This window comes from Triturus cristatus, chromosome 7 (genome assembly GCF_964204655.1).
Source record: "Triturus cristatus chromosome 7, aTriCri1.1, whole genome shotgun sequence".
In the NCBI taxonomy this organism is placed as follows: Eukaryota; Metazoa; Chordata; class Amphibia; order Caudata; family Salamandridae; genus Triturus; species Triturus cristatus.
The window spans coordinates 1,643,066,384-1,643,093,400 of NC_140590.1; the positions used below are offsets into that span (position 1 = coordinate 1,643,066,384).

The 27,017-nt window shown below is 48.5% G+C and overlaps 1 protein-coding gene across 2 annotated transcripts in view; it reads right to left on the reverse strand.

Moving 5' to 3' along the window:
- Window positions 1-27,017, reverse strand: part of STIP1 (stress induced phosphoprotein 1) — a 189,565-nt gene that overhangs the window by 104,274 nt on the left and 58,274 nt on the right. For both annotated transcript variants that reach the window (XM_085619680.1, XM_085619679.1), the window contains 3 exons: window positions 18,201-18,342; window positions 17,147-17,321; window positions 960-1,086 (listed from right to left, as the gene is read on the reverse strand). In XM_085619680.1, coding sequence (XP_085475806.1) covers window positions 960-1,086; window positions 17,147-17,321; window positions 18,201-18,342 — 444 coding nt within the window. The remainder of the gene's footprint in view (window positions 1-959; window positions 1,087-17,146; window positions 17,322-18,200; window positions 18,343-27,017) is intronic.

Below are 27,017 nucleotides of genomic sequence, written 5' to 3' on the forward strand. Positions count from 1 at the left end.
GTGCCAGTAATCCCGATAAACCCAAGGAGAGCATGCTTCTGGGTTACTTCATTTGCATAAGTGGGAATTCTTACTGTCCAGATTCATCTCAAAGCGGACCCTAGTACACACCCACTAGCCAGCGCTCCAAGCATTATATTCACTGAAGTGTCAGGATACCGTGGGTGATCAACTCTTTGTGGGCTTTGCAGCAACAAAGAAGGGCAAAATGGGAAACAAGTGCATTATTTTGCTAAGGGTTATCTATGCATAAAGATCTGTTGTTCAAGAATTACCCTTCAACTGGCATCTATGCCCACTCGTTGTGGGTTGTGTTGCTGCTTCCACTGCCCACCAGAAGCATCCCAGTACCTGGTGTCTGACAAGCGACCACTGGGTTGCCTTTGCATACATCTGCAAAACATTCTCACAATCCAGGCTTGCACTCATGCATACTTTGTCAGGCCTAGGTTACAGGATTCTTTGGCTGATTGCCAGAACTCACCCACCTCCTAAGGAGATATTGCTTTGGGACTCAATTAGGTGAGGAGTCTGTGGGAAGAAGTATCCATCAGACAAAAAAGTTATTTAGCTTCAGCAACATTATTTCTGGGGGGCAAGGGGAATACTGTTTTTTAAAGCAGATTCCTAACCACGCTCTTCCCTGATGAGTTAATGCAGTCACTAATAAGCTATCAGGGTATGCAAACAAAGCATAGGTTATGTTTGCCAGTGTTGAAGCTCTCAGTCTACTTCTCTGAACACCTCCACTAGGCACATGGAAAGTACGAGGACTAGACTACTGGGTGCCTGAAGATACACTGTTTGGGCTAGAGAAGGATTATGCAAATAGAGAAGACAAATCTGTGTACAGAAAGAAACAGAACATCAAATCACACTGCTTAAATGCATTTTGACACAGGTAGCACCTTTCTGGGTTGCCGCGAATGTTAAAAAAAAAAACAAAAAAAAACACTTACCAGCCTGATTTGTAATATACGTCATGTTGGTGGGATCCAGAACCATTGCTTGGTCATAGTGTTTTAGAGCAGTTTCAAAGTCTTTCTTTTTATAGGCATCATTACCTAGTTCTTTTTCTTTCAAAGCCTGAGGAACACAAGTTTAGATATGAGCAAGTTAGAAACTCAAGTCTCAGACTTGAATATGCAGAGTTGAAAAGTTTGTAGAAACTCCAGATGCCCACAAGGAGGTTAATTACAAGTAGTGGTACAGCAGCCACCTAACACATACACAATTTAGTGACCTCAAATCACAAGTTACTACTTGTGTAACAATATATCTGTAAGAGACATTAGTGAAAGTTTTTGTAGCAGTACCCCTGCGCGTCACCAGGTGGCGTTGTGTGGATCCGCGTCCGTCGCTGGCGTCGTAAGCGCCGAGATGACGTCACGGAGACTACTTAGGCACTACCCATGCGCGCAGACATCAGTTCTGTACACGAATTTCTGCACAAGGAACGCAGAGCCATGCAAGAAACGGACCACTGGTGCCATAAAACTAGGGCCTTAAAAAGGGGGATGACCTTAACCCTAGAAATCAGCTTGCAGAACGGGGAGGATGGGTGGGGCGGTAAGGAATCTATCACTAACTAATATCTCTTACAGATATATCGTTACACAAGTAGTAACTTGTGCATCTGAAAGACACGTTAGTGATGGATTCCTTACCTTAGAATAGATACCCCAGCAATACCAACCCCGGTGGTGGGTCTGTGAATAGATTACACCAAAAAGTCACAGAGAACAGAACGACCAAAGAAGCGGTCTCTCCGGACCTGACTGTCAAGGCAGTAGTGCTTGGTAAACGTGTGCAGCGAGGCCCACGTAGCTGCCTTACCAACGTCCTACAAGGGGACGCGGCGTCCCAAGGCAGTAGTGGCTGCAGTTGCCCTGGTAGAATGGGCACGCAGCCCCACAGGAGGCTCCTTCTTAGCCAAGGAGTAACATGCTTTGATGCACAGAACGACCCACCGAGAGATGGTCCGCTTGTGCACAGCCCAACCTTTTTTGGCGCCCACGTAGCCAACAAAGAGCTGGTCATCCACCCGGAACTGCTGTGTAGGCTTCAGATAGAATGCGAGCGCACATTTTGGGTCCATACGGTGAAGCCCCTCTTCCTCCCTCGAAGGATGCGGAGGCAGAAAGAAGGTAGGCAAAGTGATGGTCTGCCCGATGTGGAAGGGCGTGACCACCTTTGGCAAAAAAGAAGGACAGGTCCTTAAAACCACCTTGTCCGCTTGAACAGAAAGGAAAGGAGGTTTGGAATAGAGAGCCTGGAGCTCACTCCCTCTTCTGGCAGAGGTGATAGCGACCAGAAAAGCCGTCTTAAGAGGAAGAAGACGCAGAGGACCGGTATGAAGGGGCTCGAAAAGAGCGCACATCAGATAGGTCAAAACGAGATTCAAGTCTCATGGAGGCATGATGAACGGCATGGGAGGAAACGTGTGCGTAATGCCTTTCAGGAAACGGTTAACAACCGGGGACTTAACAAGAGAAGGCTGATCTGGAAGCCTCAAAAAGGCGGAGATGGCCAAAAGATAATCTTTGATAGTGCCCAGAGCAGACCCCTGCTGGGCCAAAGAAAGAAGGAACAGAAGAACTTCAGAAAGGAGGGGCAGAAAGGGGATCCACAGCCTTTGCTTTGCACCATGCCCCAAACTTGTTCCACCTGCAGGCGTATACCGTTTTAAAGGAGGGACGCCTGGCTGCCAGAATGACATCACAGACTTCGGGAGGAAGGTCAAAAGCTGTCAACTGTCGCCGCTCAATCTCCACGCATGGAGGTGGAGGCTGGACAGGTTCGGGTGGAGGACCGTCGCCTGCTGCTGATGATCCTCCCGAAGAGGCAGACGGATCAGTGGAATCGATCGCCATGCTGAGTAGCTCGGGATACCAGTATCTTCATGCCCAATCCGGAGCCACAAGGAGGACTTTGGTCCGGTTGCGCCAAATCTTCTTCAGCACTCTGGGCAGAAGTGGTATAGGCGGAAAGGCATGCAATAGACCGCAACTCCACTTGCAACAAAAAGCGTTGCCGAGCGAGTGCAGCCTTGGAAATTCCAACGCGCAGAACTGAGGACATTGCACGTTCTCTTCAGTGGCGAATAGATCTAACCAAGGCTCTCCACACTGCCGAAAGAGACCTTGCACCATGTGAGAGTTCAGATGCCATTCTTGATACATCAAGCACCGATGGCTGAGATCGTCCGCCCTGGCGTTCAGAGACCAAGGTAATGCCTTGATGTTCCAGCCATGTCCAGAGGCGCAGAGCCTCCTGACAGAGTCCAGGACCCCACCCCGCCCTGTTTGTTGCAATACCACATGGCAGTGGTGTTGTCCGTGAACACCTGCACCACACTTCCCCGGACAGAGGGAAGGAATGCTTTCAGTGCAAGTCAGATCGCCCGCAGCTCCAAAAGGTTAATATGGAGCCAGGACTCCGCCAGAGACCAGAGGCCTCTGATCTCCGCCTCTCCCAAGTGGCCTCCCCATCCCAGGAAGGGCGCATCCGTCACCGTGTGCTCCAGTTGGGGAAGGGAGAGGGATCTGCCATTGACCCAATCGCGATTCGTGAGCCACCACTGCAACTGTTGTGCAGTGCCCTCCGAGATCTGGAGATGATCGGACAGGTTGCCCTGATGTTGCGCCCACTAGAACTTCAGGTCCCACTGCAGAGCCCGCATATGCCATCTGGCATGTGTCACCAGCAGGATGCAGGAGGCCATCAGGCTCAGAAGCCGGAGGGTCATCCTGACTGAAACCCGGGACAGAGGCCGAAAGATCGGAATCATAGCCTGAATATCCCGGACTCGCTGCTCGGGAGGATAAACCCGAAACAGCATCGAATCCAGATGAAGGGGAGCTTCTGAGAGGGACTCAGGTGCGACTTCGGCCGTAGTCTGAAGGTGGCTGACTACTGCCTGGGGCGAGCCCGCCTTCAACAACCAGTCGTCAAGGTAAGGGAAGACTGACATCCCTGACCTGCGCAGATGAGCTGCGACCACCGCCATCACTTTCGTGAACACTCCAGGGGCGCTGGTAAGGCCAAAGGAAGCACGGCAAACTGAAAATGCTCCTGGCCTACCGTGAACCGCAGGTTAAGCCGGTGGGCCGGCTGGACGGGAATGTGAAAATATGCGTCCTGCAAGTCCAACGCTACCATCCATTCTCCAGGGTCGAGGGCAGCCAAGACCTGAGCCAGAGTCAGCATTTTGAACTTCTCCTTCCAGAGGAAGCGGTTGACGTTCCGGAGATTCAAGATGGGACGCAGACCCCCTTTGTCCTTCTTGGGGACCAGAAAGTAGTGGGAATAACAACCACTCCCTACTTCTGGCCCAGGAACGCACTTGACGGCCCCCTTGGCCAAGAGGGCCGCAACTTCCTGCTGGAGAGTCGCCAAGTGTTGCCCGACATGCGGTGGTACCGAAGTGGCATGGCTGGAGGGGTGGACTGAAAGGGAAGGGAGTAACCCTTGCGGATGATCTGCAACACCCACTTGTCCCATGTAATAGCATGCCAGTGGGGGAGGTGATGGCGAATCCTGCCACCCACCGGCGTGGGGTGCTACACAAAGCTCGGATTAGGAAGGTTTGGAGGTAGAAGCAGCGGGCGTAGGTGGACTGCCCCCCCACGCTGATTCCAAGAGCCACCCCTGCAGAAGCCACGTCCGCCAAGAGGCTGGTTCTGCACAGGCTTGCTGAAGAAACGTGCCTGGGCGCCCCTGCCTTGGCCACGGAAGGAAAGAAAACCAGGAGTGGCCGGGCTCTTCGTGGAAAGACCGAAGGACTTGGCCGTGGCTCGTGAGTCCTTAAAACGCTCCAGTGCACTGTCGGCCTCATCGCCAAACAGGCGAGTGCCATCAAGGGCATATCCATGAGCGACCTCTCGACATCTAGCGAGAACCCAGTAGATCGCAACCAGGCGTGGCGACGCAGCGCCACAGTTGTAGAAATCACCCTGCCCAACGAGTCAGCGGTGTCCAAACCACACCGAATGGCGAACTTAGCCGCATCCTTACCCTCAGCAACCACCTGGGAAACGACAGCCTGGACCTCCTCAGGACACTGAGGCAACACCTTAGCAACAGTATCCCACACCGCGTGGGAATAGCGGCCCAATAAGCAGGCGGTGTTCACCAACCGCAGCCCCAAGCTGGCCAAAGAGAACAACCGCTTACCGAACTGTACCAGCTTCTTAGAGTCCTTATCCGGCAGAGCCATGGGAAAGGCACTCTGCGACGTCGAGGCCTGGATGACCAGACTCTCAGGCGTGGGATGAGTTGTCAGAAACGCGGGGCCACCAGGCGCCGGGCGGTGACGCCTGGCAACATTCTTATCCACAGGGGACCCCATGGCCGGCCGCGACCAAGTGCCCAAAAGAACGTCGGTGAGGGCGTCGTTGAAGGGAAGCAGTGGCTCCGACGAAGTAGACGCCATCTGGAGCACCTCTGTGAGGAGCTTAGTTTTGAGGGCCACCGTAGGAAGATCGAGGTGGAGGACCTCAGCAGCCCGACAGAGCACCACTGTGTAGGATGCTCCTTCCTCCATTGTAGGCGTGGGAGAGGCAACCCCTGGTCAGAAGAGACATTGAGGTTGCCGGCATCCTCCAGATCGTCCACCCAATCCTGCTCGGAGTCACACCGATGGGCCAGAGGGTCCTCGGACCCCTCCCAGTCATCCTCCAGCACCGTTGCAGGAGGAACCGGCCGCGACAAACTGCGTCGGAAACGGCACCGGCCGGTGCCGTGTCCCAATGCGGATCCCAGGCAGCAACGAAATGGTCCTGGAACCGGGGCGGAACGAACGGCACCCACTGCAGTGCCGGAGGTGGCGCCGAGGCGGCCCTGGGGCCAGAGCCGGCCGCGCCGGACCTCGTGGCGCCGGAGCCAACGGCGTAGGATCCTGTGGCGCCAAATCTGGATCCGCCGACGGGCCAACAGGATCTGGACACGGGACTGCGGGGCCCAAAGGCGCGGCGGCGGGAGCCCGCTGCCTAAAAAGGCAGTCCATGGTGGCAATAAACTCTTGCAGCTGTTAGGGAGTCGCCGACGGACCCGGGTAAGGCGGGTAGGCCGCGGGACTCCCAGGATCTAAAGGAGCCGCAGGGGCAGAACCTGTCCCCCTCGTCCGCATCCGAGATCCGACGGGGGGACGTCAGAGAGCAAACCCGCTTCTTCGACTTTTTATGTCGTCACTTACCGGAATCCGAGGGCAAAGATTTGGAGCCCGAGGAGCGACGACTGCGGCCCCGCGAGAGGTCCTGGGAACGGTCCCTGGACCTGGAGCGGCGCTGGGACGAGTGCCGGGCCTCCAGCAGATTCCGCCGCCGTTCCCTCAAGGCCTTCGGGGCCATGGCCCGACAGGACCGGGAGTCGTGTTCGGTCTCCAGGCAGTAGAGGCAGACATCATGGGCGTCCGCCACCTACATATTGCGACGGCAGGCCCCACAAGACTTAAATCCAGGCATCCCTACATGCACCAGGAGAAAAAAGGGAGACTAAAGTCCCAAAAGAGTAGTCAAAAAGTGACTAAGGTAAGTGCTCTATCCGGATCTGCGCTTGCTGGCACAGAAAAAGAAAGAACTGACGTCAGTGCGCATGGTTGGCGCCTAAGTAGTCTCCGTGACGTCATCTCATCGCTTACGACGCCAGCGACGGACGCGAAGCCGCACAACGCCACCTGCTGACGTGCAGGGTTACTGCTACAAAAACTTTCCGGATCCAGTCTGACTCCCGGGGAAATTCTAAGGCAATGAATCTATCACTAACTGGTCTCTTTAAGATACTAATATTTCACTAAGCTGCCATACTTGTGAATCATTTTCTACATTTCCCAGCAGTTACAACTTTGGTGAATTATGGATTTCATCCAATATTAGGCCTTGAACATTAGCTGTATAAAGGAAGGATTAGTCACTTACCTGTAATCCTTGTTCTCATCCAGGGGTATACTCAAAAGTCATAATCTATGATCCCGCACATGGGCGGGTATTAGTCATAGTTTATGACTATTGATGAGTATCCCCTGGATGAGAACTGGGTTCTCATCAGCTACCCATTCTAGAAATAAGACAATGCATTTAAATAAAGAAATCATAGCCACCTTTCAACAACCCAGCATCCAGCGAATACCTCTTGCTAAGAGCATGTTATCTTTTTTCACATTGATCGAGGACTCGATTTTGAGCACGGCCACAAGCCAATGGCATGAAAGGAACGCGTTACTTACCTGTAACTGCGGTTATCCAGTATTGGTATCTTTCATAGATTCACATGCCTGAATCATTCCCCGTCGTCGGGAATGGGAGTCACCGGTAAATAACAAAGTAATGTCCAGAAGACATAAGACAGCCATAGGCCTCAGAGGCCTTAGCTTAGTAAGCTATCCACGTCCTTATGTAAAAAGGACCAAATTTTGGCCAGAGCCAATCAGCTAACACCACCCTCTAGAACCTTCCTGGTAGGAGCTCTAGTCCCTCAGATTTTCGTGAGCACAGTGCTAAGCAGCTGTATACTGAGAGATCCGAGAGAGCCCTTCCAGGGGAGGCGGGTGGGTTGCATGTGAATCTATGAAAGATACCAATACTGGATAACCGCAGTTACAGGTAAGTAACGCGTTCCTTATCCAGTATTAGGGTATCTTTCATAGATTCACATGCCTGAATCAGAGTAGTAAGCAGTGAAAAAAGCACATTTCGAAAGATATGGATAACATACAGGTATTAGATAACCACATCTGAGATAAACAACAGTGCTACTGTAAAGCAGTGAATAAGTAATGCATACATTATAGTGCGAAATGTGCATAAACTCAGGATGGTGGGATGAAAGAAAGGGCTCACCTCTATTTAAAAAGATGACGTAGTACCGCTTGGCCCACTGACGCATCCTTCATGATCTCCGCATCCAGGCAGTAATGCTTGGTGAAGGTATGCGGCGTCTTCCATGTGGCCGCTCTACAAATGTCCACAATGGGCACCCCAGCAAAAAGAGCCATGGAAGTAGACATGGCCCTTGTGGAGTGGGCACGGACCGTTGTTCTCAACGGACGTCCTGCCTGTTGGTGACAGAAAGAAATGGCCGAAGAAATCCAGCGGGAAATGCTCTGTTTTGTGAGCGGAAGCCCTTTGAGGTCTGCTGTAGGCTATGAATAGCTGATTTGATTTACGAAAAGATTTCGTTCTCTAAATGTAAAATTTCAAGCAACGCTGAATGTCTAGTGAATGTAGAGTTCGTTCCGCCACGGTTTGTGGATTTGGGAAGAATGATTGTAAAACAATAGGTTCGTTGAGGTGGAAGTGAGATGGAACCTTGGGAATGAAAGCTGGATTTGTGCGGAGAAGGACTCTATCCTTTTTGAATTGCAGGAATGGGTCCTGGATAGAGAATGCTTGGAGCTCTCCCACTCGCCTTGCCGAGGTAAGAGCTAGTAGAAGTGCCACCTTCCAGGAAACAAATTTGAGGTCAGCTCTGTGGATGGGCTCAAACGGGTGCTTCATTAGTTGAGCTAGAACTATGTTAAGGTGCCAGGCCGGTGGAACAGGCTTTACTGGAGGGAATGTGCGAAACAGTCCTTTCATGAATTGCTTTATGAGTCTATGAGACCATAAAGAGGGGCCGGAAGAAGATCTTCTGAAACGCGAGATTGCCGCTAGGTGAACTTTAATGGAGGCATGAGCAAGACCAGATTCTGCCAGATGTAAAAGGTAGGGTAAGACTTGTCCTGGGGTGGAAGAGAAAGGATGCAACTTATTCGTCTTACACCAGATACAGAATCTTTTCCACTTGAGTGAGTAGGTCTTGTTGGTACTATCTGCTCGAGCCCGAGCTAGAATTCGTCTGCAGTCTGGAGGAATGTCTAGGCCTCGAAACTCTCTGAACTCAGGAGCCAAGCTGATAACCTGAGAGAGGCTAGATCCGGATGTTGAATCTGCTGATCGCTGAGCGTCAGAAGAGATGGAAACGTTTTCAGCCTGATCGGAGGTTCCTGGGAGAGGAGGTGAAGTTCCGAGAACCAGTGTTGGCGTGACCAAGCTGGGGCTATCAATATCAAAGTGCAAGGTTCCGCCTTCATCTTCCGTAGTACCCTGGGGATCAGGGGAAATGGCGGAAAGGCGTATGCAAAGACGTTGCACCATGCTATCGAAAAGGCATTCCCCAGGGATCCTGGTTGGGGATGCCAGCTTGCAAAGTATTGGCATTTGGCGTTGCGTTGGGTGGCGAATAGGTCCAGCTGAGGTGTGCCCCATTGGGCGAAGATATTGTTGAGGACCTGCTGATCCAGTTCCCACTCGTGGCACGCTGCCTGCCTCCTGCTTAGATAATCTGCCAACACATTGTGGGTGCCTGGAACAATCTGCTCGGAGAGAGATGTTGTGGCGGAGCAGCCAGTTCCAGATTTTCTGCGATTCGCGCGAAAGTGTCAGTGAACGAGTCCCTCCCTGCTTGTTCAGGTAGTGCATTGTCGTGGTGTTGTCTGTCCGGACAAGCACTACTGAGTTCTTTATCCTCGGGAGGAAAGCCACTAGAGCTAGGTAGACTGCTCGGAGCTCTAAAAGGTTGATATGAAGCATTTTCTCCGAAAGGGACCACTTTCCGCTTATCTGTAGCTCCTGAAGGAAAGCTCCCCAGCCTTCCAAGGAGGCGTCCGTGGTGATTATATGAGGAGTAGCAGGAAGCAAGAAAGGCAAGCCTTGCGAAAGGTTCTTGGGGCGAACCCACCATTGCAGAGCCTGTTTGATCGCCGGGGTTACTTGGATGACGTCGTCGAAAGACCCTGTACACTGGATCCACTGGTTCAACAGAGCCTCTTGTAGGGGTCGCATCCGTAAGCGGCAATGTGGGATTAATAGAATGCAGGAGGACATCATCCCGAGGAGGGATTTGAAGAGGCGCACCGAGAGTGTCTTTCTTGTCATTACCTGGAGTGCCAGAGATTGAAGTTTGTCCTGGCGTTCCTGTGACGGGAATGCTTTCCTGTGGATGGTGTCTAGTGTGGCTCCCAAAAATTGCATGCATTGGGATGGTTGCAGGACAGATTTGTCGTGGTTGAGAGTGAGACCCAGTGACTCGAAGAGTGTCAGACAAGCGTTGGAAGATCTTATCACGCCTTCTTGTGATGGGGACTTGATAAGCCAGTCGTCTAAATACGGGAAGACTTGGTGGCGGAAACGGCGTAGGTACGCCGCCACTGGTGCTAGGCATTTGGTGAAAATGCGTGGCGCCGATTTGAGCCCAAATGGCAGAACTCGAAACTGGTAATGCCTGCCCGCCACCATGAAACGCAGGAACTTCTTGTGGTTGCGGTGTATTGGGACATGAAAATAGGCGTCCTGAAGGTCCACCGACACCATGTAGTCGTTTGCGTTGAGTAAACGTAAAACCTCCTGTATGGTAATCATTCGAAACGACTTTTTTCAGAAATTTGTTGAGATTTCTGAGGTCCAATATGGGTCTCCATTTTTTCTCTTTCTTTCGGATGAGAAAGAAATGGGAGTAGAACCCTCTCCCTCGTTGGCTTAGGGGAACTTTCTCTATAGCTCCCTTTAGAAGCATAATCTTTATTTCTTGGAGTAATGGGCGTAGGTTTTTGTGAGCCCTTTGGCGGGGAGGAGTTTGAGGAGGAATTTGTATGAATTCCAGGGAATGGCCGAATTGTATTAATTGGAGGACCCATCGGTCCGTAGTTATCGTTTGCCAATTTTTGAGAAAATGGGAGATTTTTCCGCCAATCTTGTAGGGTGGAGACAAGTTTGTGACCGGCTGCATCTGGAAGTCATTGCCGCCGCGCGGCACCCTTTTGTCTTCCTCCTCTGTTACGAAAGGAAGTTTTGTGGTAAGACGACTGTTGTCGCTGCTGAGATTGTGGACGGTACTGCTGGGAAGAGGAGAAAGAGGAACGCTGTTGAAAGTCTCCTCTGGAGGAAGTCTGACCTCTTCCTCTGGACCCACGAAAGGAAGGGTTCCGAGATTGCAGAGACCCCAGGGCTCTGGCAGTATCTGTATCTTTTTTGATACCTTGCAATGCCTCGTCAATAAGAGGACCGAATAGAAGCTGGCCATCATAAGGCATGTCCAGGACCTTTGTCTGGACCTCCGGCCTGAAAGAAGTTGCCTTGAGCCAACCCTGGCGCCGGAGAACAGCCGCACCAGCCAGCTGTCTAAAACCTGTGGAAGCAATATCCATTGCACAGTCTATCAGTTCCGTGGCAGATCGTTCACCCTCCAACAGAATCTTCCTTGCCTCTTCTTTTAAGTCAGAAGGCAAATCCGCTAGATATGGGGCAATGTCCGCCCACATTTGTCGGTTGTACCGTCCCAATAGTGCAGTAGCGTTGGAGGCACGCACTGTCAAGGCTGACATAGAGGAGAAACGTTTCCCTATGTTATCCATACGTCGCCCTTCTTTATCCGGCGGAGCTGTCAACAGCGCAGCTGGGTTGTTTGCCCTCCTCTGCGCAGCCTGAGTGATAACCGAGTCCGGCTTTGGATGGCCTGTAAGACAAACCGGAGCCGTGTCCGGAGCTTTATATTTCTTGTCCAGGCGTGGTAGAACCGGTGGCACTGATGAAGGGTTCTGCATTATCTTTATGCCCTGGTCCCAAATATAATCAATTATCGGAATTGCCCGGACGGACTTCTTGAAGGGTTCCTTAAAGTCATATAAGAAACAGTCTTGTTGATGCGAAGGCATCGGGATCTGGAAGCGCTGGGCCGCTCTTTCAATGATGTTGTGGAAACCGCCGATGTCGTCGGGCGGTGAGTCGGCTGTGGTAGGGACAGGCGAAACAGGAGCCGGAAGGATGTAATCGTCCCATTCATCTTGTTGGGATTGGACGTCCTGGAGTTCTCCTTCCTCAGGTTCCTCCTCCTCCTCCTCCTCGTCGTCCGTGGTGGGCCGAGGCGGAGGTGCCGTCCTCTCCAAAAGCAGTGGAGGCGGTCGTGGCCGTGGAGTGGAAGGCCCCGCAGGCATCGGTGGAGGTGCCGGAGTCGGAAAACGCTGCTTATAGTCCGTTATTAAGAGCTGAAGGTCTGCGACCAAGGCTGCCGGTAGACACACCATGGAAGGTGGAGGCGGCATGTATTCTTGATGAGGAACCTCCTCATAGTCCTGGGGATTGTCTTCGTAATCCGAGACATCCTGGTACTTTACATGGAGCTGTGATGGACTAGTCGCCGCAGGAAAGAGACTAGCGTCGTCCGAATCCTCCTCTTCAAAGAGGCGAGTGGGAGGCAAGGTTGAGACCTTACTGGGCGAAGTGAGGGCCGGAGTTAATGCACGCTTGGTTATTTGTACATGCACAAATGTACCCTGGTCGTCCGTGTCCATACCTCTCAAGGGGCTCGATGGTATAGCTGTAACCGACGTTACAGGTATCAATGCCGTCGACGAGATCGTCGTCGGGGTCGTCGTCAACGACGAGGATGATGAAGACGGTCTCCTCGTCGACGATGACGTCGACGACGGCGTCGACGGTGATATTCTCGTCGACGGTACCCTCGTCGTCGACGGTGTCTTCGTCGACGATGTTGTCGTCGACGATGATGATGAAGCTCTCGTCGACGGTGTCGTCGTCGACCCTCCCGTCGACAGCTTACTCGACGACGACTTTTTTATGGCTAACGTCGACGGAATTGTCTTGCCTGCCGTCGACGATGGAGTTGTCGTCGTCGAGGACATGGAATGGGATATCATCGTCGATAGAGTCGTCGTCGACGATGTAACTGAAATCGCTGTCGATGGAGATTTTCTCGTCGACGCTACTGTCGACATTGTCGTCGACGAGGTGGCAATAGGCTTTTTGAAGGTGTGGGGCATCACCTTAGGAGACGAGCTCCCTGGAACAGGCGAATCCTGGACCTCTGAAGACTTTTTCTGCGTCTTCTTTTGAGGTGGCTGCGACGAAGGGCCCGGCGATGCCACCCTTGGTCTTTTAGATGAGGAGTGAGACGCAACTGAGGAACTCTCACTCTCCTCAGAGGACACCACATCCTCCTTGTCCTTTAGCCTTTGCAGCCAGATTAAAAGGCGCCCCGCTCGGTCTTTCAAGGTCTTAGAAGAGAAAGTCCGACATACCTTGCAGTCCTTAGAACTGTGACTGGGATAGAGGCAATACAAGCAGTCCTTGTGTTGGTCGTCGATATGTAGCCTCTTCTTTCCGCAAGAGGCGCAGGGCCTGAATAAACCCTTCTTAGGTGTATCAGCCATGCTGAAAATCCAGAAAGTTGAGAAGAAAAACTGTCAAATCCAAAGAAATGAGCAGAGCTCAGTGGAGACTCCCTTAGCACGACGTGCGGTAGAAAATCTGAGGGACTAGAGCTCCTACCAGGAAGGTTCTAGAGGGTGGTGTTAGCTGATTGGCTCTGGCCAAAATTTGGTCCTTTTTACATAAGGACGTGGATAGCTTACTAAGCTAAGGCCTCTGAGGCCTATGGCTGTCTTATGTCTTCTGGACATTACTTTGTTATTTACCGGTGACTTCCATTCCCGACGACGGGGAATGATTCAGGCATGTGAATCTATGAAAGATACCCTAATACTGGATAATTCTGAACTATCAGTACTGTAGTAATAGACAACGCTGGATGGAAAAGGGAGGCTTAACCAGGTTCACCGGTTTCCAGCATCATTTTTGGAGGCGGCTGCCTTCCTGAAATATTTTAATGTAGAGCCTTAAGGTGAGTGAGAGGGCACGGGTAACCCATTGGAGTTGCAGAGTTGCTAAAAACCTTTGTTCGCCAATGCAAAACTAGGGCCTGGCAGGGAAAAACCCTCTGGGACTAGACTGATGGATGGATGGATGGATGATATGGATGGGATGGAATGAGCACGGTGGGTGTACATTTTAAGCACACCCACCGTAATCCACTTTGAGGAATTTTAAAACAACTTCACAAGTGTTCCCTCACATGCAGTGGAAGCCCAGAGGCAGCTAAAGGAGATGGCCTTGAGGTTTCAGTGGCTAGTGTGGGGACATGGCCTTTGATTCACTGGACCAGAACTGCTTTTCCAACTTCAAACTATCGAGCAATTCTTCAATTGGGGTCAGAGCGATGACAATGTCAAGAACTCAAAAGCAGTGACAATCGAGGCCTCAAGAGCTTTATGGTGGCAGAGGCAATAGGCACTATTTCTGCAGGACCCACCAGCAGTGATGTAACAGGTGGAAGTCTTACACTACGACTTCCACCTGTCAATGAGGTCACTGGAGATTGTGTTATATTTATATAGTGATATTTGAAGGAGTAGTTTCTTTTCTGTAACTCCAGTTCTGTAGTAGGGGTATCTCTGTTATAGTCATAATCTAGTGAATAGTCCCGCCCATGTGCGTGGACCCCGGAGCAATAAAAAATAATCTCTAAAGGTGACAAATCATGCAGACCTGCATACACCTTTAAGAGAGAATTTAATTTAAAGACAGATAATGCAGCCTATACCCACAGGCTACACTGTCCAGTACTTCAACTAGAATTCCACCAACATCCACAAACAGCACTGCCTGTCCAGCTTTTCTCCACATAGGAAAAAACCCTGCCTCTACCAGCAAAAGCCTCTGGAATGATAGAGAGGAAGGAGTGGACAGACAAGCCCCATAGGCTGCCATTATGTGGCTTAGAACAGGATACTGTACCTTTAAGAAAACTTTCCAGATTTAGAGAACTTTCCCCAGTATCCCAGAATGCCCAGCAGGTCCCTTCTACTTTCAGTTCTTTTTTCCGGCTCCTGCTAGCAGGACCCTGGAGCATCGAGCTCTCCCCTTTTCAAGGGTTTATTTTAGTTTTTTGTCAATTTTTGTCACTTTTTCAAGTGCTTAGTAGCTGGTACTGTCAACATGCCTGGCTTGTTCGACAAGTGCCTGGAATGTGGTAGAAAAAAGGCTAAAACAGATCCACACGAGGTGTGTATAGGTTGCCTTCCCCAGTCCCACGTGCCTGCAGACTGTGATATCTGCCACTCGTTCTCAGCCAGGACCCTGGGGGACAGAATGAAGATCAGGCTTCAAGTCCTGGAGGAGAGAAGGCTGAAGGCACCAGGTGGGTCTGGAGGGGCTGATTTGGCCCATACTGAGGCCTCTGGGGGGCTCCTCAGGGGCAGGAAGACCAGTAAGCGTCCCCTCTCCCCGTCGACGGCGGCGTCGAGGAGGATGACTACCATCTGTTCGCCGTCTCCCCAGGGCTCTGGGGAGAAGCGGCGTCGAGGGACCTGAACAGGCCGCCGTCGACTACATCGGCATCTTCGGCGACGACGATATTTGAAGAACAAGTTACATGCCTTCGGTAATGCTTTTTTTGGTGGACACTAACCGCAGATTCCCCACTTTTAGAAAAAAATCACAGGCGCCAAAATGAATGTTGATTTTTTTTTACTGCAATTTGTCGTACATGCCATTATGTGGGGTATTAGGCTCAAAAACTACCACATACCACCCAGAAGTGACAGTGCACAGCCTTATATAGGTGCCACTCCTGCGTGCAAACTGTTTACCAAACCCACAGATGCTGATCACTACAGCCATATTGGAGGAGACACTGAACTGAATGAACTTGGGAAATTTATATCAGATAAAGGAGTTGGAGGAAGGAGTGTGATGTGGAATCTGTGGCTACAGTATACACCAGTAAGAGCCTTATTGAAGGAAAGTAATTTGTTCATGTGATGGCTAAGTCTAACCATAGATTTTTTTCAATTGTTTCTTCTTTTTCTGCCCTCGTGTCTTGCAGCATGCCTCTTAGCCTTATTCCTTCCTTAACGTTTAAAATTCTTTTGGACTTACTTTAACAAATGCCAGCCTTCCATAGAAAGGAAGGCTCGTAGAAAGACCACACCCATCCTGTGAGTCTGAGACTACCTTCTTTCTTCTACAGAACTGACACTTGGGAGAAAAAAAAGGAAGGAATTTCTGACAGGAAAAAAATAAACTTTACTAAAAAAATAGAGTATTTCGGAAGTTGAGTAAAATGGTTATAAAAACACACAAAAAAAACAGATTGCGGACAGGAAATTCAAAGATTTTTAGAGGTGTCAAGCCTCTCAAGTGTTCAGAGATCCTTCACTCCAGAACTGAATAAACTGGTCCTAGGAGGCTATTGCCAATATAATGCATCATGGGTAGGAAAGTAGACCAGGTCTGAAGAAAACAGAACTCGTTTTCACAGCTCTCAATGTAAGCCTACCAGGCTGAACTTTTTTCCTTCATGTTATACATATTTTAAGCCAATTTTACAACTCAGATGCTGCTATGCAGCTTCAAGTTGGACACTTTGGTGTCTCACAGTCCACATTTCAGGTAAAAACGTATCAATAGGCTGTAAATGGAGGCCCATGACTGTTGAGATGAAGAAAGGATCAGACCCAAAGAATCATCATTTCTCTATGGAAGATCGTGGAAGATTCTGAAGCACGAAGCACCTGCAGCTCACTTCTAGTTGATACTTGGGTCACCAAGAAGTCTTTCTTCGAAGAAGCTGTCACAGAAGGACATTAGTTTAAAACAATTTAAAGTCAGTTCTGTGTTAGATTTCGGTGCAGAGGCAGTAGGTGTCAAACTTACGAAAACAGAGGCATTCGTTTTGTTCAGATAATGGGATGGAGAAGGACTCCCCAGATCTCCAACAGTAGGACCCAACAGCCCTAATAAACCATACCGTTGTCCACCTATATCCCCAGGGAAATCTGGTTCTTCAAAGCATATCTAAATATTCGAAATTTTCCAAATTGAAGCACGGGATAGTCATAATAAAAACACCATCACAGCTAAACCAGCATAGCATAAAATTCTAATGCGCATCCAATGATGGCAATTAAAACCTGCAGTCATTTGGAATTGCGATTAAAGTAAACATTTCTGTTTGATGTGCAGTAAAATGACGCAATACATTTGATCTCTTCCTTAAGAAAACTTTCGGATTTTCCAACAATTATACTAGATGGATCATCAGGCAAAGGTAAAAACTCACAGATCAATCAAATTACCAAGACACCTGAACACAGAGCATGGGATGCTAAACTCAAATAGCAGCTTTCTGTAAACTGAAACCAGTGGTTGAATTAAGATCACATAGCCATTGAATTTAGTCTCACTACCACAATGGGCATTTTACAAAATCACGAAGAACAGGGTAAAACCATAGTTCACTGCACTTAACAAACCTGTTTTTTGTTCTCTGGTAGGTCCTCCTCCATCGGCTCTGGTTTGGATTCCTTCTTTTTGGGCTGTGGAGGTGGAGGCGACGCTACAGTTTCATCATCATCGTCATCTACATTTCCCAAGTCTACTCCAAGAAGCACACTAAGTGTAGTCATGACTCGAGGGTCCTGCAACTTCCTGTAATAAATATTGTTAATATCGTGAATCCCCAAAGCAGTTTCTGTGAAAGTCCAACAATTAAGGCAGAGGTATTTTGATTAATTGTTAAATAAAACATCCGAGCTGGGGAAATATTCACATCCTCTCATTCTACTTCCCACCCAGATCTATTACCGCCCTTAGTTTTCTTAGACAATGTGCAACACGGGAATCTGGGAAGGATGCTTACAGGGACTGGCGAGAAGCTGTCCAGCATGCCCCTCATTACCTGAAGCAAAGGGATAAAGGAGCAGTAGCAAAGAGGAAAACCATGCCCAATGATGTAAAAGTGAAGGACTGCCTTACTTCTTGCAGATTAATATAGGCGGGTAGAATGCCTTGATCATTAATGCTCTGAGGTCAGCTAAATACATGCTTTGTGTACATTACATCTGAGTCTTTGGAAAGGTCACTCAAGTGAATGTTTTTTGCTTCACATAGAAGAGCACAGGACTAGCCAGGCTCTTTTCAGTAGCCACAATCAAACTGCACAGTGAAGGCTATTTTTTTCTTTTTCTGCCTCACTATGAACCAAATTGTTCATTTACAAGATGGGGGCAAATTCAGTTCACGGGATGTCGGTCAACAGATATTGGTATTTACCAATAAATACAGTTTTATTACACAGGTGTAACAGGGTACAAAACTTGGCTTATCACAGATTAAGGTTATTTGCCAGACCAAAAACTATTTAAAAAAAATAAAATAAAAAATAAAAGATGCTGGTGACTAGGAGCCACAGGGACCAAAATTGTTACCCCAAAGCACAGGGTTTCATGCTATCATTCACTTAGTTAAAATTAGCACGTTTTATCCAATAGACTAAAAACATCCATATTGACAGGGATATTCACTTACGTTCCAAGTTCAGAAGGCTTGTTCTTGAGTTGCTCAATTAGTTCTTTGTAGCTAGGATCATTGAGCAGCGCTCTCGTTCTGGGATCACTCTCCAGTTTCTGATAAAGGTTTGGTGCATTGAAAGGGTTCATAAACTTTCTTTCTGTTGACAAGGAGAAAGAAGGAAACAGGTTGTGATGTAAATGCACAAAAGAAAGCTTATACAAAAAAAATATAAACCCTTTTCTTACAACAGCATATGGTTTGCATAAAAACAGCAAACAATACAAATGATGTTAAAGGAATTACGACCATGAGGCACATATTAAAGTTGCAAAGTGAGTGGTGCAGTCTGTATGCGGACTAGCAGCTGTGCAAATATATTCTTTAAAAAAAAATATGGATCAAATGGACAGCTTGTGGTGTGCTGGATAGGGGATGGGTGTAAAAGGAAGATAACGTTGACTGTTTAGTAGAGGAAAAGTAATTAAGGGCCCTGGCCGCAACAAGAAATTTGGTATTAAACTACAGCGGGGCAGTCTCAAGAACGATATAACAGTGGAAATGCTCTAGCAACAGATACTCTAGCCATCCAAGGTAAAAGCTTAGCAGCATATCTACACCTGGTTAGGAATAACAATATATTTATCGTCAGTAATGTCCTTTCCCGATGGATATTCCAACCCCAGAGTCCTCATCTTGTGAATAACCTTAAGGCGCCACACCGGATCCGGAGATTTTTCCTAGTCATTACCTCATGCGCCGATAGTTGGTGTTGTGCACATATACATCGGGTCCTTCCTGCTTACCCGCCACCCCGTAGTGACATTGGGGCTACCTCTGCACACAGTCATCAGTTTCTTTTAGGTGAGTGACTGTGCCATTTGACTTGAAGCCTTAGTAATCAGATTGAGCAGTTCTCAAGTTGAAATTTACTGGACCAGAAGAGTCCGTTCCACAAAATAGGGAGGATTTTGGATCGGTGAGATTCTAGGATTAGATGGAGTCTAAACCAGAAAGGATTGTTATTAAAGGTAAGATGCTTTTTCTTGATGGATACTCCTAACAGCAGATTACTCCCCTTCAGAACAAATACGACTGCTGTACCTCCCCAGGTGACAGGTCTGTGAAATGGCTCAGACCATGAAATCCTGCAAGACAGAATGTGTATGGTGCCACTCCCAGCAAACATGGCTATACAGGCAGTAGTGCTTTAGGAATGTGTGAACTGACACATGTTGCAGACTGGCAATTGTCAAAAAATGGCACTCAATGTACCAGTGCTGTGGTAGCTTTTGTTCTGGAATATTGTGCCTGTAGGCATTTACACTTTTGCATAGCTTTCCCTTTCCTTGTCACAGGGATTGACCGTCCATTCCAATAGCCCTTGGTACGATCAATGTATAAACTCCTAGCACTTCGGGTCTAGATGATGAAGCCTCTCCTCTTTGGATGGCTGAGAAGGATCAAAGAAAGCCAGCAGAGAAATAGACTACCCAATGTGGAAAGGTATGACCACTTTCTGAAAGAACACTGCTTTGGTCCTCAACACTAACTTGTCTGGGAAGGTGGTGGTGTATGGTTGATGAACAGAGTGCTTGCAGCTCACTCAAACAAGCTGATGTGATCCCCATGAGGAACATGGTCTTCAATGTGAGCTACTTCACAGTGCAACTGTGAATTGGTTGACTAGGGTGTCCATATGAAATGTGAACTAGATTGAGGTACCACTGGGGCATCAGAAAACGTTTCGGCCCAACACGTCAACCCTTTTGAAAATAGCATTCCAACAGGTGATTTAAACAGAGATGGCTGATCAGGTAATCCTAATAAAACGGACATCTCGTAGGCTGTGGACACTGATGAATCCCTGGCCTGAATTACTATTGCTGCTGTAAACGCCACTTGGAGCCCCGGACAACACTCGACCACACCGGTTGTGCCCTCGCTGCTGTGCTAATTGCAGTGTGGGTGCGGGTGACACTCTACTTACAAGGGGACTTTCATTTCCAGAACTGACTACCCGGGACTGCGAGGTCCAGGCTGCTTTGTGCTCCAGCTAGCGCCCGCACCTGGCTCCTCTTCCCGGCCCCGCCCCCAACAAGTATACAACGCCTCGCGGCTCCCGCTACGCGGGAGCCGCTCGTAGGCTGTGGACACTGGTGAATCCCTGGCCTGAATTACTATTGCTGCTGTAAACGCCACTTGGAGCCCCGGACAACACTCGACCACACCGGTTGTGCCCTCGCTGCTGTGCTAATTGCGGTGTGGGTGCGGGTGACGCTCTACTTACAAGGGGACTTTCATTTCCAGAACTGACTACCCGGGACTGCGAGGTCCAGGCTGCTTTGTGCTCCAGCTATCGCCCGCACCTGGCTCCTCTTCCCGGCCCCGCCCCTCTTGCTAATTTAATACACACCCCCTCACACGCTAGCGGGACGCGTGCGGGGCGTCACCCGGGGCGAAGACCGGGCAAAGAGCGGGCCGTTCAAGACTGTACGAGGCTGGGCTGGATACACCCCTCGGTTAGTGTGCTCCGTCAAAGCTAACAAGCAATGGCTACCGGACTATTGAGGCTAGCCCCTAAGGGTTGTAATGTCGTAGGGACTCTCGATAATTTCATAACACGGGCTAGCAATGTCCTTGCCTATGAGATCGCTGCCACAGAACGTAGACTATCCCTAGATCCGTCGCTAGGGAAGCGATCTTCTTTGGGAGCTATTATGACCATCCCCTCCCCCGATAACTCTGTACCTCCCACACTAGGTGGCTCTTCAGTTGAGGCTCTGCTAGATGATTTTTCCCCTCTGGTTGTTTCTATCCAACCTAATCCAACTGTTATTGGGCACAAACAGGCTGATCACTCTATCCCAGCTCCTATATTCACTTGTGCCACAACAAGATCTATGACGGATCGGTCTGTCAGAAGTAAATGTTCCAGGGTGAACCTCCCAGCTACAAAAGGGAAAAAACGTGAAGGGGCTCCCGCGAGATGTCCTATTAAAAAGAAACAAAAAAAGATGCCTGTCCCCAACCAAGATAATAATACACCCTTGATAGAAAATTACTTAGTTAATACCCCGACTCAATATTCTGTCGTACCCCCCACATCCACTGCTCCATGTTTGGAAGCTTTGGAGGGATTGAGTCCCAGTGCCTTTTGGGATAGAATGGCTGCACTAATCGATGGAAGGCTGTCTCCCTTAGTCGAGCGCCTTGCTGCCCTGGAAGGGAAACTAGCATTATTATCAAACCAAACAGCCAAACACAGTGGCACCAGTACATCCAGTTCTGAATCCATCCTGCCACCAATCGACATTCTTACCCTGTATTTCGCTTACTGAACAGGTGGCCGCCCATTCTTCCGCTCCTAACTCAGCCCAAACTGGAGGGGAACTAATCTGCAATAAGGACTGTAGGCATGTTTGCTCTGCCATACCACGAATGGTCAGTGCACCCTGTGAAATAGGTAGCCTAGCGGGTCCTTCACCCCAAATCTCCCCCCCTCCCCTGACCAACTCTGGATTTAATCCCCCTCCTACCACTAAGATTCTCCCAAGACTTGACTTACCACCAGAATGTAGTCCATATGTCGTGGTTTTAACAGGAGTACCCGAACTGCCACAAGACAGAGTTGAACCCTATTTGTCTCTGAAGTATAAGACAATACATTGGCTGAATACTAATAGACCTTTGCCCTCAAATTTGAACGGGGAAATTCTGATGGTTCGTAGAGTATCTTGGGTAGGTCGGGGTGAGAAGAACATCAGGGGCGATTGCATAATTGTGAATTTTAAAGATCCAAGGGTGGTAAAATATGTCGGTGAGGGGGGTTGGAATAATAGGGGGGTTGGAATAATAGGGCTGATGGAATCCATTCCCCCCTCCTTTCATACTTTTACCCGCTGGGAGCACCCAAACATAGGAGGGATACATTTATTGCACAATCTACCAGAGAGACCGTGCATAGGCCATAGTGGAATGCAAGAGACTGATTTACATCTTGCCTATTCTAACATACTTTGCCATAATAGGTTCAGCTCCTTGGATTGCATTGATTGACTGGAGCTAGACTCTGACCCCAGGCCCATAGCCACACTGCAGACAGAGCCAATTGAGAGCTTGGCTCCATTATCACAGTCCCAGTCACTCATGGGCTCAGACATTAGGAAACACCTGGATGTTGGTAACGACTCTAGAACACGGGGAATACTTACAAGTCTGTCTGTAGCGTCCCTTGAACGTTTAAAATCCCTAGATGACAGGAACCTTTTACTAATAGGTACCGATCCGGGCATTCTACCCGCCCTGATTTCGACTTTGTACCGGGATGGAAGCCCCAAAACAGGGATAACTTATCAAACAGAACTGAAGTCAACGGATACACCATCTCCTGAGCCAACACTGTTCAGTTCTGACACCCCCTTTGATAACACTCCCCTTTTTGACCCTCTTACAGAGCCACGCTTAACACCCACCACTATCAGTGGCAACTCAATTACATCCCTGGCCATAACATCTACCTCCCCTGGGTCCTATTCTGCCCATTTTTCCACCTATAAGGCTTCGGGGTTGAAAATTCTGTCCTGGAATGTGGCAGGTCTATCACGTCTGTTAGAACTCCCTGATTGGGGGGGGGGAATACATTGATGGTCACGATATCTGCCTCTTTCAGGAGACTTGGGCACTGAAGCCCTACCATCGTGTAGGGTTTGCTACTTTCTGGGAATCTGCAGTAAGGCCAAATGGGGGAAGGCCCTCTGGAGGGATGTCTATTTGGGTAAGGACTCATTTGGGATGCGCACCCAAGAGAATTAATACCGATTCACCGGATATTATGTGTTTAGTTATGTCCTCATGGGAAAATCAGGTATTGACCCTCATAAACATATATTCCCGTCCTGTGAGTTATGGCCAGGAGTCCATCACTCTGAGGAGTTTGGATGTTTTTCTGAGTACCACTATTAACACCGATTTTCTTGTAATCGGTGGGGACTTCAACTGCCACTACGAACCTTTGAACGGACTGATCTCCCCTGTATCCCAGGAAGAGGACCAAGTGTGGGCTATACCGCCTTCCAATTCCTATCCCACGAAGGCCTGGACGCCATTACTACTTACCTAACTAACACTCACATTCTCACTAAGGGCATGTAATGGAAGGTTCCCTGCAGATAATCCAGGTAACCCAACATTCGAAAGAAATGATCAAACTTCCATCATCGATTATATTATGCTTAGTATGGGACTGTGGCCAAGGATCCTGGACTTCCAAGTTATCAAACGCTGTGAAAGCGATCACAATCCCATTGCTGTCACCTTGGAGGGTTTTACAAACCACCATCTTCCTCCCATTGATTCACCTAGTGTTCTTCCCCTGATTACAACTGATGGCTCCCGAAGAGTTAGATGGGAGAAGATCGCCCTATCTGATAGGAATCTGGGTGCAATGTACTCTGAGATTTATCCTCTTTTGGAGAAATTAATGGGAGCACCAACTACACTAGAGGCTCATCCTGATTTTGAGCTGATTGGAGCCACACACATAGAACTATGTGGCACTCTTGAGACCCACTTTAGTCGGGCTATTAAGAGAAACTTACCATCCACAAGGGAGAATCCTACTTGGTTTAATAAATCGTGCAGGGAAGCAAAGCTATTGCTCTTGACAACTCTAAAAAATGGAACTAAGCTAAAAATAAAGGAAGCAAGGGCTCTCTTTAAGAAAACCACCAATGAAGCAAAAAAAGAGTGGGAAATCAGAAGATGGGAGGAAATCTCCCATGCATTAAAAAACAGGGATCAAAGATCATTCTGGAACCTAGTTAAAACTGGAACGTCACGTCCGACCCAAGCGCTCCAACCCAATCTTGGGCAAGAAATATGGCGTACTTACTTTAAAGAACTTTACGCTTCTAAGACTCCACTACCGTTCATTTCCCTCCCCCACCCTAGTCCTTGCCCACCCCTAATCCAGGCCTTGATCTCGATGTGCACCCTCAGTGAGGTTAGAGTTGCCCTCAGCACCCTCAGTGAGGTTAGAGTTGCCCTCAGCAAAGTCCAACCCAATAAAGCCCCAGGCTTAGATAGAATCCCAGGTGATCTTTTTAAAAGTGAGCCCGACATCTGGGTCTCATATCTATTTGAACTTTTTAACGCAATTCTAGCAGGAATGCCGCTACCACCTACTTGGGCTGGAGCCGAGATCATACCAATACACAAAAAGGGCTCTCCACTTGATCCGGCTAATTATAGGCCTATCAGCCTAATAGATGTTGCCCAGAAGATTTTTGCTCGCATTGTCTTAGGGAGACTACAAACCTGGATGGAGGAATCCAACATTCTGACCCCTCTGCAGGTGGGCTTTAGAGCTAGAATGTCAACTGTGAATCAATTGTTCAGGCTGCAAATGATCCACTGGAAAAGTATAATTTTAGAAGGGGGCAGTCTTTACCTCACGTTTGTTGCCTTAAAGTCTGCCTTCGACATGGTGGACCGCAGCCAACTCTGGGAGCTGTTAAAGGCGATGGGCATACCTCTTTACCTCTGCGACTTACTAGAACGCCTTCATAAAGACACTTTCGCTAGAGTCAGGTTCGGACTCCATGGAGAACTCACAGAACCATTTCGGGTAGAAAATGGTGTTAGACAGGGCTGCGTTTTAGCCCCAACCCTCTTTGCCCTCTTCTTGAATGGACTGGTTGAAGATATCTTGACCCTAGGCGAAATAGATGCCCCCAAGTTGGCAGGCAGGAAAATTCCCGCACTCATGTTTGCGGACGACACTCTGCTTTTGTCCAGATCGCCCATGGGTATGGTTAGAGTCCTGGATGGCTTTGCCACTTTTTGTAGGAAAAGGAACCTAATCATTAACGTGAATAAGACCAAATATATGGTGTTTCACGCAGATACCACCAATCGTCCCATACCAAAATTGGATGGCCTGCCCCTTGAACGGGTGAACACTTTTGATTATCTGGGCCTGACCCTCAATAACAAAATGACCTGGGCTCCCCAGATCTCAAAAGTAAACTTAAAACTCGTCCAGATATCAGGGGGGATTCTAAAGATGCTTAAAAATAGCCATTTAAAATTAATCAGCCCACTGGTAGAGATTTATAAAACTCAGGCAAGGGGGGTGGCAGCCTACGGCGCTGAATTATGGGGTCATAACCCATCCTTGATTTTAACTAAGTCAGAAAACCAATTTTTTAGACCATTATTTGCACTTCCGATGAGCACCCCTATCCAGCCGCTCAGGATGGACCTGGGTATCCAACCAATTGCGGACATGGTCGCCTCCAGACCAGTAATGTATTGGCGACGATTATGGAGCACTCCTGAACTTGCTACCATTCAGGAGGAATTGAAGTCCATCCTATTGCTACCAAAGGCAGGTGCTATCCCTTGGTTAGCCTATGTTAAAAAATTACTCAGGGATATAGGGAGAGAAGATCTTTGGCTCTCACCTGAGGACACTTGCCCCTCTCTGCCAAAAAGATCATTGGCAAAAATTCTGGAGGAACACAAGCTGACTCAGATCATTCGATCTGCTAATACTGCAAATTTGACCTCGGCTTTTCTCGAGGTCAAAATCGGCTATAGATTTGAGTCTGCAATAGATTTGATTTACCCGGTAATTGCGAAAAAATTATATTTACAATTTAGGCATGGGTCCATCCCCTTCTTTTCGAGAACAAATAAATGGGCTGGCCTACCGAGTCCTGGTTGTGGTGCCACAGACGAAACCGAGGTTCATGTTATAATCTTCTGCCCGGCATATAAAATTCCCCGTAGAAAATGGATAATTCAACTTGCTAAGAATATAGGGGCCACGAACCACAGAGATCTCTTCAGGTTGCTGAAATATGATTCTTCCCCCCTATATGTTATTGTGATAGCCACATTTCTCTTTTCTATGTGGTTAATCAGAAGACAACTACTACCTCACTAAGGCAATTTTACGGGTACTATTTATTGTCACTATCCTGTTTTTATTCTATGAATTGCTGAATGATGATTGTATCTATACCCAGAATCATGTCTTATCCTTTTTTTTATCTTTCCTGTTGTTATTATACTATGTTATTTTATGTACTTTTATGGCTTGTAGCCGAAATAAAGTTTTCTGACTGACTGATACATCTTTTTAACTGTTGCCACAGCAAGGGCTTACTGGGCCAAGTGACAACCTAGAGTACCACATCAGACAACTGAGCTTGTAAGGATTTTATATGTCGGGAAGAACTTCTCTAAGCATCCTGCAGGGATGTCTTAGTAGAGGGACACCTGGTTGCCAATACGACAGACTAGTTCGGAAGGGAGATCAAAGGCTGTAAACTGTCATCACTCAATCTCCATTCAAGGAGATGTAAGTTGTGCAGGTTCAAGTGCAGGACCCTGTCCTGCTGCTGTGGAGACAGGCAGAAAAACCTCCGTTAGAGGCAGCCAAAATGAAGAACTAATGCTCAAGGTCAGAAGTTCTGGATACCACACTCCCATGCCCAGTCCAGAACTACTACGATAACTTGGGCCCAGTCATTCCTGATCTTCAGAAATCTGGCCAGAGATAGAGGCACAAGGCTCACAGGAGCACCGACGTCTAATCTGAATAAAAGATATCTGCAAATAAAAACTGCCTTGGGAACTCAAAGTTTTAACACTGCGCTTTCTAGGAGGTAGCCGATTCTCTCCACTGCTGGAAGACACCCTGTGTTCCCACTGAGTGAGGTCACCATTTGCAAGGCAACGTTGGCGGAGTTTGCCAGCCCTTGCATTTAAAAATCCTGGCCAGTACTGTTAGACTAGGGAGATTTCCCAAATGATCCAGTCAGGTTC